Here is a 12,692-nt window from a genome sequence, read left to right as displayed (position 1 = left end):
ATTTCTGTCACATTCTCGGTGGTTTAAAAGACATTGCCGGTTCGGTCAGCATCCGCTCGAGCCGGAGTTGAATTCCCACGTGAATTGGAGGATCCGACAACTTGGTATGAGTAGGCTGACCCAAAATGAAAGAAAGCTCCCAGGCTGGCCCAGTTGGAGCAACTTACATATTTTTCATCCTATATTCGTATTTTCCAACAATGTTGAGGAATACGATAGCTTGGGACGCTTGCCATAGTTTAGAAAATTGTCGACATCAAGCCCGAGAACGTGCCCATTTTGCCCGGTTGGTAATTCACCCATGTATCCACCCCACATATGAACTAGATATGAGGGTGTCGGACAACCCTTGAGGGTTCTAGTTGGGTATTGTTCCATATCCGCATAGTGATGGAGCTAGCGAATTGTCAAAGCCTAGGCACACGATAAGCTAAATTTTACTTTAGGGTATCAAACACCACAAGCTCCTCATTTCTGTCACGTTCTCGGTGGTTTAAAAGGCATTGCCGGTTCGCTCAGCATCCGCTCGAGCCGGAGTTGAATTCCCACGTGAATTGGAGGATCTGACAACTTGGTATGAGTAGGCTGACCCAAAATGAAGAAAGCACCCAGGTTGGCCCTGTTGGAGCAACTTACATATTTTTCATCCTATATTCGTATTTTCCAACAATGTTGAGGAATACGATAGCTTGGGACGCTTGCCATAGTTTAGAAAATTGTCGACATCGAGCCCGAGAACGTGCCCATTTTTCCCGGTCGGTAATTCACCCATGTATCCACTAGTTGGGTACTGTCCCATATCCGCATAGTGATGGAGCTAGCGAATTGTCAAAGCCTAGTCACACGATAAGCTAAATTTTACTTTAGGGTATCAAACACCACAAGCTCCTCGTTTCTGTCACGTTCTCGGTGGTCTAAAAGACATTGCCGAATCAGTCAGCATCCGCTCGAGCCGGAGTTGAATTCCCACGTGAATTGGAGGATCCGACAACTTGGTATGAGTAGGCTGACCCAAAATGAAAGAAAGCACCCAGGCTGGCCCAGTTGGAGTAACTTACATATTTTTCATCCTATATTCGTATTTTCCAACAATGTCGAGGAATACGATAGCTTGGGATGCTTGCCATAGTTTAGAAAATTGTCGACATCGAGCCCGAGAACGTGCCCATTTTGCCCGGTCGGTAATTCACCCATGTATCCACCCCACATATGAACTAGATATGAGGGTGTCGGACAACCCTTGAGGGTTCTAGTTGGGTATTGTCCCATATCCGCATAGTGATGGAGCTAGCGAATTGTCAAAGCCTGGGCACACGATAAGCTAAATTTTACTTTAGGGTATCAAACACCACAAGCTCCTCATTTCTGTCACATTCTCGGTGGTTTAAAAGACATTGCCGGTTCGCTCATTATCCGCTTGAGCCGAAGTTGAATTCCCACGTGAATTGGAGGATCCGACAACTTGGTATGAGTAGGCTGACCCAAAATGAAAGAAAGCACCCAGGTTGGCCCAGTTGGAGCAACTTACATATTTTTCATCCTATATTCGTATTTTCCAACAATGTTGAGGAATACGATAGCTTGGGACGCTTGCCATAGTTTAGAAAATTGTCGACATCGAGCCCGAGAACGTGCCCATTTTGCCCGGTCGGTAATTCACCCATGTATCCACTAGTTGGGTATTGTCCCATATCCGCATAGTGATGGAGCTAGCGAATTGTCAAAGCCTAGGTACACGATAAGCTAAATTTTACTTTAGGGTATCAAACACCACAAGCTCCTCATTTCTATCATGTTCTCGGTGGTTTAAAAGACATTGCCGGATTGGTCAGCATCCGCTCGAGCCGGAGTTGAATTCCCACGTGAATTGGAGGGTCCGACAACTTGGTATGAGTAGGCTCACCCAAAATGAAAGAAAGCACCCAGGCTGGCCCAGTTGGAGCAACTTACATATTTTTCATCCTATATTCGTATTTCCAACAATGTTGAGGAATACGATAGCTTGGGACGCTTGCCATAGTTTAGAAAATTGTCGACATCGAGCCCGAGAACGTGCCCATTTTGCTCGGTCGGTAATTCACCCATGTATCCACCCCACATATGAACTAGATATGAGGGTGTCGGACAACCCTTGAGGGTTCTAGTTGGGTATTGTCCCATATCCGCATAGTGATGGAGCTAGCGAATTGTCAAAGCCTAGGCACACGATAAGCTAAATTTTACTTTAGGGTATCAAACACCACAAGCTCCTCATTTCTGTCACGTTCTCGGTGGTTTAAAAGACATTGCCGGTTCGGGCAGCATCCGCTCGAGCCGGAGTTGAATTCCCGCGTGAATTGGAGGATCCGACAACTTGGTATGAGTAGGCTGGCCCAAAATGAAAGAAAGCACCCAGGCTGGCCCAGTTGGAGCAACTTACATATTTTTCATCCTATATTCGTATTTTCCAACAATGTTGAGGAATACGATAGCTTGGGACGCTTGCCATAGTTTAGAAAATTGTCGACATCGAGCCCGAGAACGTGCCCATTTTGCCCGGTCGGTAATTCACCCATGTATCCACCCCACACATGAACTAGATATGAGGGGTGTCGACTAGTCCAGACGTTTGGACTGGATTTGAGGGGGGTCTAGTAGGGTGGCTTAATTTGATTTTGGGAGTGTTTGAACTGTCCACTCGGACATTTAGGGGAGAAGTAGGAGGTTCGGTTGGAGATGCCCTTTGTTTTTCTCTCACATTGTTGTCTGACAAGTTTCCTTAGTTGTTCCTACAATATTTTTTCCATCCAACAACCCCAAGGAGGCACGATAGTCTTCCTAAAAGATTACTATTGTCCCACATATGAGTTGGATATGAGGGGTGTCAGACAACCCAGACGTGTGGACTGGGGCTGAGGGGTGTGGTAGGATGGCTTAATTTGATTTTGGCAGTGTGTGGATTGTCTGCCCGGGTGTTTTGGGGAGAAGTAGGATGTTCGGTTGGAGATACTTTTATTTTCTCTCACATTGCCTTCCAACAAATTTGCTTTGTTTTTGTATGGTATTTTCTCAGTTCAACAACTCCAAGAAGGCACAACAGTGTTTGTAAAAGATTACTATTGATTACAAATCTTCTACCGTCAATCTTCCTCGAAAGAAATATTCAAGAACACATTAGATGCTACGAAAAAAACAAAAGATCACAATGACTAAATTCCCGTAGAAGATGGATTCTTCATCTTTTTCTCTTCAACTATTCCCTCCGTAAAGTGTGTTTAAATCGCTAGTAACTTTCTCCGTAGATCACTAATAATAATTTAAATGATTTTATATTTCTTTACGGAGAGAGTATTTCGCGAGATACCTCCGTGGATGGGCTGGAAGTCGAGACGCGAGAGCTCGAGCAAAGATGGCGTGGAATTTCGGGGTGAAACACGGGGCGCGCTTTAGCGTTTTCGTTCGCGGCCTTGTCCATTTCGGCCCGCACCACGTGCTCTTTCAGGAAGGGTCCAAACTCCAAAGATGCTTTGGTGCCAGTCCAGACATTGACTTGGACAAGGCCCCTGTGAATGACTTGATCGCCTGCGCTGCCATGCCCTGCAGGTGGGGCCAGCCCTCCTCCTGTCTAGTGGCTGCCTCTTTCTCTTGGGCTCTGAACCTCGCGGGGCTGCTTGCTCGTGCCGTCTGCCGTGCGCATGCACGAGAATCCGAGTCGGTTCAGTTCAGGCTCTTTTTTTTTGGTCAGATAGATGGGTTCGGTTCAGGCTTGGTATTTTGGTAAAGTAACAGACGTGCATCCGTTGGTTGTTACAGATGGCCGGGAGCATGACCCGGGAAAATGAACAAATGGCCGTAATAAAAAGAGGCTGCTCGTGGCAGAGCTTTCCATTTCCATTTCCATTTCGAGCTTTTCAACGCGGATTCGACGGGGCGGGCGGGGAATCGTATTCACCGGTCCATGCTCCTAGGCTTTGTTCCACGACCACCACCACGTCCACCGTGAAAAGGGGAAAGGAAATGGAGCATCAAATTCGCGTTTCTCAACGGCCACGGGAGACGCCATTGACTGACTGAGTATTCTCGATCCCCACCGCCACCGGGGTCGTTGATGAGTGGGCGCTCGGTTCGGCCCGGTCGAGCGAGGCGCGCATGAGGCGGACACGCGCCGGGTGCATGCCACGTAGGAGCATATATCATGGGAATGCATGGTGCTGCTGGTGTTGCTCACGTCAGGGTATCTTCAAAACACACTCGTAAACCTCTCTCAACCGTTTCATTAGCAAAAAAAAATCTCTCTCAAACGTTTGGACCGTGCTGTCCAGACAGCGGAAGCCATTGAAGGTCGACCTGTACCGGTCCACGGAGCGGTCCGAACACGATTTCTATCGCAAACCGAAGACAAACGTGGACGAGGTTTACGGGAGTCCGGACTGATCTCAAGCCCGTTTTCTGACCGTCCTGACCCACCAAGAACCCCTCCCTCCCCCCTCCGGCGCCAAATGCCCGCATTTCATGCCGCTGTAGAGCGCATCGTTCAACATTGAAGATGGCTCAGAGATCGCACATTCACTTTATCTCATGCGGCCTGGTATCTCATGTGGGCCGGTCTGTCTCCCGTGTTCTACTCTTTCTAGTCAGAGATGGCACATTCACTTTATCTGTCTTATCGCCGGTGCTCATGGAGACGGCAGAAGAAAGACGACACAGGTTTGGACGCCGGCCGAGCGCTGCCGTATGATGTGCTTAGGGGCAGGTCTTTTTTTCTTCTAAATGTTCGAAATGTAGTTAAACCTACCGTGTTTGTATAAATATGTTATGTTTGTACAAAATACGCATGTGTTTACATGAATTTCATCCAATTTATTAAAAAATAGTCAAAATATATGCGGCTAATGTTGGATGGCTGCCTCCCGCATCCATATCCGCGGATTGGTCCCTCTATCCGCGGACAAATGCGGGAGTTCTTTCTCTGGGTTGCCGTTAAAGATGGCTTAGGGGATGATATCTGTTCGGCTGAGGAGTGTACGCCAGTTGATCCACTTGGCTGCTCTCTTCCGTCCTTGATCGCCTGATCTCCGATTAATGCGTATCCACGATCTTGTAGTACTCGTACGTATACTAGTACTAGACTCCGTGGCCGAGCGTGGCCTGGGCCACCGCAAGGCACAGCGCGCTCGGCAAAGTCGCGTGGAGAAAGAGACTGCCGAAACAGGAGAGGAGGGGCGTCGCCGCGGGCGCGGGGGGGCCGGCACCCGGCAGCGCGCGCGTAGCCACGAAAGGCTGTGGCGCTGCCGGCCCGACCGACCTGCCCTGCCTGCCGCATCGGCATCAGCTGAGCCGAGGGCGAGGAGAAATGGGATGACATCCCCCGTGTCCCGCCGTTGCCGTTGCCGGGTCGGCACGGCGCGCTCGCTCGACGCCAAAGGCCCTGGTCGCTCTCGCCGACTTGATCATTGTCCCCCGCGCCAACGGAACCACGTCTGGCCGGCGGGAACACCGGTCAAACACTCCATCGCTCGCTCACGCCGTGCGTCGACCAGCAGCCCGCCCACTCGCTCTCGCCCTTCAGGTCTTGGAGCGCACTTTCAGCTCCCGATACATGTGGCCTACACTCAATCCATACGCCTGCGGCCCCGCCGCTGCTCGTGTCGATCAGTTTCTAATTTGGGAACGCTGAGTGAAGGTGCAGATAACCTAGTAGGAGTAGCTCACAGGTGCACCGGCCGTCGTGTCACTGCACTATTTTGTAGTACCAGCCTGCCAGAAGATCCACGATCAAACCATGCATGGCGTGGGGACCTGGGGACGCAAGCTTGCCGAATTTATGCATCCAAACAGCTATAGTATTTCTTTGCATCTGCAGTAGATTTGCGTCTTTAAATCCAAATCTGCGTGTTGGAGTGTCTGTGTATCTTCAGCTAGATCCATGTGTAGCATCACCGGTGAGTGTCTGTGGGATTGCATAGTTTCAGCAGCTCTGCATTTCATCTCCGGTGAGTCCCTGTGTTAATTCTGCATAGTTTCAACTATCCTTACCCCCACAAGCTATAGATGGGGAATTAATCTGGTTCATGATGGTTCGGCTGCCATTTCTGCATCAGGACCCATCAAACCCTCTCTGACCGGCAAATCAAGCGTGCTTAATTCCCGTCCAAGTCCGCATCTACCAGTATTGACCATGAAACAACGCCAATCAACCGCTCTGGATTCTGAACCACACTTGCTGACTTAAGGCCTGTTCGGTTCCTCTCCGCTCCCTGGACTGCGCTCCCGGAGCGGAGGAAACTGCAACTTATTTCCACGGAGCAGCTCAAACCAAGCTTCTAGAGCTCCGCGGAGTGGAGCGGACGGGAGAGATTCCGAACAGGCCTTTAGTGACTTGCTGTCACTTTTAGCTCACCCTACTACACACTTCCATTTCCCTCTCAAAAAAATACTTTCGAGACAGAGAGATCCACCGAGTGCCATCGCGACTGCGAACTCATTCCCTCACAACAGCCACCAAATCCTGCAGCGTACAGCCCGTCTCATTCTTGAAGACCAGTGTACAGTAGACCAAAACGCGTAGGTCGCTGTTCCTTCACGACCCGGTGTCCCCAGAACGCAACCCACTGTTTGATGATCTATCTACTACTGCAACTCCCATGGTCCTTGGGCTCCATCAGACCATGATTCCACCGTCACGCGCACTGTACTGCATGCATCCGCCGATTCTCCACGGACCACCCAAGTGGATGGCACAAGATGCCCATCCATGATCCATCAGCTGGGATGGGAGGTGCCTCCAAAACGGTGGAGAAAACCCAGCACCAATTCTCCTGTCTTCCTTTCACTCACCCCCCCTCCACGCTTGGGCTCAAGGCCTCGCCATCATCTCACTGATCCCCCGTTGAAGAATCTTGTTTGAGATACGAACATGTAATAAAGCATGATTTGAACATGAAAATATCAAGATAGTCTGAACCTTTATACCAACAAGTATCTTTAAAAAGGTGGAGGCACGGGGGATTCGCCACCATCCGTTGACCGAACAGGCAGACGACGGGACAGAGAAACAAAGAAGGAACCACAATTTTTGTAGTACCAACAAGAGAAAAGCTGCTTGTTTTGACAGATCGATTTCGAACAAGACATTCCTCTAGAAAAGGTGCGTCAAGAGAAGACTGTTGCGTCGTCAATTCGGTGTTTCAAATCACTGTAAATTGCTCGATGTATTTTTGTACAGAGTTCACTGGAAGGGAAAAAGATTGACGCGAAAGAGAGATCAATCTCAACCATGAACAAACCAAGTCATTAATTGATAACAACTGAGCAGTTGCGTGCTTGAGATTGACAAGCCATCAAACAATTTTAGCGAGCAAAGTAGGCATGTCATTGTTACCAAAGGCAACCAGAATAATTTTGCAGGTCTGTCCAAAATGAACTAGAAAGCGAAACCGCATATCGCCCAATTCCTCGACAGAATAATGGAACAACGGCAGAAAACATCGTTTCATCAACTCTTTTTATTAAAAGAGCAGAAAACATGGCTTAAGTGACAAGGAAATCCAGTTGCAAATAAAGGAAGAGAAGTGGGAAGCATGTACCATAACTGGGAACGGAAGCAGAAGAAATCACCTCATCTCACCTAGTTTCTGATGCAGGTGACAGGGTGACAGACAGTTGAAAATACGGCCAGAAAGATACAGGGAGGGAGCCATCAAACTCCAACCAACAACAGCCTACTGTATTTATTAGGTGCACATCTAAACACTTTCGCATCGTGGCCAATTCATACTCAACTAATCTCATACTAAAACCAAAACGAGAAACAGTCAAACCAGACCACATGCTGAGTATAAAATACAGACTTGGCCCTAACATACGAATTGTACCGTATCTTGAAACAAGATGGATATATATGTTGTACAGGAGTTGTGCACAACTGGTGAGATTCGAGATCACAAAATCTAGTTAGTTGCAACTTTATAATCAAGTTGTATATAGCCCCAATATCTGATAGGGATAAAACATACATCTTCAACAAATGCCAAGTAGTAGCACACAAATTGTCAATAAGGAATTTGACACACAGAGAATACAACGAACAGCCTGCATTAAGGTACAGAAGCATGGAGGCTCAGGAGGATGTGCAACAACAATAAAACAACCTTCAATAACTATGTTGTATTGTAGGGGAATACCCTGAAGCTCATGAAATACATGCCAGTGGAAGAAGCGCCAGAAACATCTTCCTTACAGAGTCCGTGAGATGTTCTTGAACTCGCTTAAACAGGACAGCAGAATCTTTTGACGCTTCAGCAGAGACTGGCGCTCATTCTGGATACAATCAATCGCGCCGGGAGACACAAACATGTCCATGAACTTCTCATCATTTACAGCAAACAGCTCGAATCCAAGTGCTAAAAACAACCTTTCACGGCTGCATTGCACCAGTAGAGAAAAAATGTTAGAAGAGAACAAAACTTCACATGGTGGATGCGACTATTCAACAAGCACTAGCAATCAAAGCACATTCAGTTCATATCGATCACTGGATTAATGGTTATTCTTGATACTGAGCTTAGAATTTATGCCTAGTGGACATGTCTTCAATATATGTGCTAACTTAGATTGCTCGTTGAGTTTGTGTTCATCTAATCACAAACATAAAAAGAACTGACGATTTTTTAGCCTGTGACTTCTAAGCAGATGAGCTAACTTAGGCATGAATCACAAGTTAAATTCCACAGTTCACTTCCAGGCTAAACAAGCAGAAAGAGAAACGTGTAATATAGCTATAGCCCATAGTTCAAACATACCATGGTGTTAAGAATCCAGAATTCAATGCAGAGGGAACATTCCTTTCAATCAGGACTTCTCGCATTTTGGCAAAGTACTGAGCAGATATGGAACATATGCTGGAGTACGATGACCCTGACCTTGAGACCAGATCATCACCACCAACAGTCACATTGTTATGGTGACCCCTGTTTGCATATGCTGCCATCCTTGCATGTCTTTTCCTTGCCCCACCGTCATTCATATTTCCATTGTCTTTCTTCTTACCACCATGTATATCAGCTGGCAGATCAGGAGAAGGCGTCTCAGGAACCGTCAGCTGGCTTTCTTTCAGAATTTCCCTCTCATTTGCTTTAGCAGGTGGAGTCATCTGTTGCTGATCTCTTGGTGGTAGATTCTCCTGGCCTTCCTCCAGTGATCCACTGTCTGATAGGTCAAAAGATGCAACTCCACTGAACTGATTAAACCTGTGAAGGGTGTTTGCTACAGTTCCAACGCCACCAAGAAAGTCGCTCTCATAACAAATATGGGAGTAGGGGCTCGTGACTGAATCAAGGTGATGTCGTACTATCTGCTTGCATTGCTTGGACAAATCCTTGACAAACTTATAATAGGAGCACCGGAGAGCAGCAAGGAAGCCAACATATCCATCCATATTTTCAACATTTTGATCTGATAGGGAAAAAAGGTGAAATCACGAGAACTGTTAGCAAATTTATCCTGATGTACTCCAAGAACTTCTAAAAGTATGCAATGCCCCTAGTTGTATTCCAGTGAAATGATGAAGATAATAAGAGAACAAAAGACAAAACTGATGATATGGTATCTTATAAGCTTTTTAAAAAGTAAGATGCACATATAAACAGTAGTATCAATATAAGAGTAGCTCAACAGTAAATGCCCACACTAATTATTGACTGAATAAACTTTGTATGGAGACAGTGATCAACATTAATAGGGAAAACATGTGTTTTAATGGCACACATTTGGTTTAGAAAATGCTATTGGCAGTTCCCTAGAAAAACTACTACACAATAGTAATTGGACTACTAAATAAGGCTAGAAGCCAGATGAACCCCAGCACAATAAAAATGCCAAATCTTACATCTTGAATCATCAGTGCGGCTGCGCTCCATTGCAAGGTCAAATAGGCTTTGCAGGACAAATGCAAGCCGATCACAAGCAGTTTCAGTAAGAGGAGCAAGCCATGATCGTGCAGCTGCGCGTGCTATCTCAGCAGCTGCCTCAGTCATCCCACTGCTCCCACCTCTTCCAGCATGGGCAAGTAATATGTTCGCAACCTGATGACATCAACATCTCAATTTCAGCTAACTTACCCAAAATGATGTACGGAGTACCTACAACTTTACAATCCAAATTGTACCTTCTCTCTTGACACCTGTGGGCACTCCATGGAATATGTCGCACAGCGGAATTCGTGCATTACTCTCTCAAAAGCCGCACCGCCATACAGCTTAAGGCTAGAATTGGGAGGTTTTACAGGAACACTGATGCCAGGCCAGCTGTTAATACCACTGTGCATTTGCTCCTCTTCAGTAGTTTTTCCCCATACCTCTGGGGCTGGATCAGCTGCTCCATCAAGTAATGCACGCTTTCATACAAAAAAATATAGTGCCAGTTAGCTCCAGTACAAGAAATAGCAACCTAATTACAAAGAAATGTTATGCAAGGACAGATTGTGCTTTGTTTACATACCAAATGGGTGCAGATAGAAGCAGCATGAAGCATTGCCGATCTCCTCAGCTGAGAGACATCAGAGGTTGCTTGCAGTTTGGAGTCCAGTCTGGATAGGTCCATCGAGACATCACTGCATCTCTGCTCCAACAATGCTAGGGTGGCTGGAGCTGCTTCTTTGTACCTCTTCTGAAGTTCAGACTCCAGGTACTTCCTGAGGCAGCTAAACCCAATGTACGGACCAAACTTCTCTTCATTGAAACCCCCTTTCACACCATCACGCAAGTGTCGCAGCACATCAATATCTACCTGACATATTTGCCGCCGGAACTCGTCATTGGAGATTGTTCCTCTGTCCTTTGGAAGAGCCACAAAGAATGGGTGGATATTGTCCCCAAGGTAACCGCTTGCGCTCAGGTAGCTATCGACCTCCCACCGTTCGGTAAATTCCTAGAAATGATCAAAACAGGCAACAATACCATAAGACACAACACCAAATTCATTCCAGTAAATTCCTTGAAATGATCAAAACAGGCGACAATATCATAAGACACGGTACCAATTTCATTTCACAATCTACAGTGAAGAAGGTATTGAACCTCACAGTGTACTGATTGTTCTGCAGGCTGGCAGGCATACCTTGAGTCGGTTGTCAAACTTGGAGATGACTATCATGGTGCGCCTGAAAGTGGGATCGATCTCTCTAATTGCATCGAGCCAGAGTGAAGAGCACCACTCGACGCTGCTCTGCTGGAGGAACAGAATGAGGCGGTGGGGCGGGCTCGCTAGTGTCTTCACCATCGACAGGATCTCCTCCGGCGTCCTCTCCGGCTCACCTTTCTTAGCCTACAGCAGTCACGAATTCCATCAAACAGCTGACAGACAGAATAAACAACCACTACCCTTTGTTGAGAAGTGGAAGCCCCAAATTCATCAAACAGCTGACAAACTGAAAAACTGACTAAACAATCACTGAACTGAAGTGCCTCGACCTACCTTAAGCACGAAACCTGGGGTGTCGATGATGGTGAGGTTGGGGCAGTGGGCGTACTCGGCCCTCATGACGATGGGCTTGGACGACACGGCGGCCTGGATCGTCCGGAGGTGCGACTCGGTGCGCTGCTTGATGAGGTCGGCTATCGCCGCGGCCTGCACCATGGGGTGCCCGTACTCCTCCGAGTCCTCCTCCTGTGATTCGCCGCACAACCCACGCAAATCAGCCGCTCGCTCGCATTCACCAGAAGCACCAGACTCGATCTGTGAGGGGAACGAAGGGGGAAACCCTAGAAGAGGTGAAGCGGAGCGCGCACCTGGAAGCGGCACCGGGGATCGAGGGCGGTGGGGTCGTGGACCATCTGGAGGACGAGGGGGCGGCGGGTGCCCATCTCGACCTCCCGGACGTTGAAGCGGAAGCCGAGGAGCGCCTCCAGAAGCGAGCTCTTGCCGTCCGACTGGCCCCCTATGGCCACTATCTCCGGAATCGGGAGCTTCTCCCCGAACGCGACCGCCGCCGCCTGCAGCCGGTTGTACGCCTCGAACCGGGCCTTGGTGTCCGACGCGGCGGTGGCGGCGGCGGCCGAGGCCGAATCCGCCCCGGCTCGGCGGGCGGACGGGGACGGGGACGGCGCCGCCTTGGGGTTGGGCGTCCTGCCCGCCGCCGGAGACATCGCCATGGGTAGGGGAGCCACGGTGGCAGCCGAGGCGACGGGGTTTGAATTTGAAATGCGGGAGAGGTCCGTGTGGGAAAGGGTTGCAGAGTACAGGCTGTAGTGCGATGCGAGAGCCGTTTGGGATTGTGATATTTATTTATACAGGAGATGGGCCGATCTCGAATCGTGTCTTCACGCCTCCCTTTTGGATCGCATCGAGGTCATGCGTCCGGCCCATCCAGCCGTCGATAGTGCACTTTGTGTTCTCAGAGCATCTCCAACAGTTGTATATTATTTTTGTTGATAAAATGTTCATGTCATCAACCAATAAGCTATCATACAACTACTCCAATGGATTGTATGTAAGCTATTCAATAGATGGTGAGATAATAAATGTGATTTCTCTCTATTTCACCTTGGAGCTTGTGCAAAGATTGTTGGTTAATCTACATACAACTTTGCTCTCTCTTCACATTTAATACATGCCACATCATCATTATGTTCTAGGTGGCAAATTTACCAACACCTATCTCACAACTGTTGGAGATGCCCTCAAGGCACAAGCCCAGTAGCCCACAGAGCACTACA

General features: G+C 48.1%; 1 protein-coding gene across 1 annotated transcript; it reads right to left on the bottom strand.

Moving 5' to 3' along the window:
* Positions 1-7,927: 7,927 nt before the first annotated feature.
* LOC125544608 (dynamin-related protein 5A) lies at positions 7,928-12,232 on the bottom strand. The gene is made up of 8 exons (XM_048708350.1): positions 11,766-12,232; positions 11,452-11,643; positions 11,095-11,301; positions 10,477-10,905; positions 10,145-10,372; positions 9,866-10,061; positions 8,781-9,432; positions 7,928-8,401 (listed from the first exon to the last, which is right to left on the bottom strand). Exons 1-8 carry the CDS (start codon positions 12,126-12,128, stop codon positions 8,215-8,217), a joined length of 2,454 nt encoding a protein of 817 aa, XP_048564307.1. The 5' UTR covers positions 12,129-12,232; the 3' UTR covers positions 7,928-8,214.
* Positions 12,233-12,692: the final 460 nt, after the last annotated feature.

Source organism: Triticum urartu, chromosome 3, assembly GCF_003073215.2.
Source record: "Triticum urartu cultivar G1812 chromosome 3, Tu2.1, whole genome shotgun sequence".
NCBI lineage: Eukaryota > Viridiplantae > Streptophyta > Magnoliopsida > Poales > Poaceae > Triticum > Triticum urartu.
This window is presented reverse-complemented; position numbering and strand designations above follow the sequence as displayed.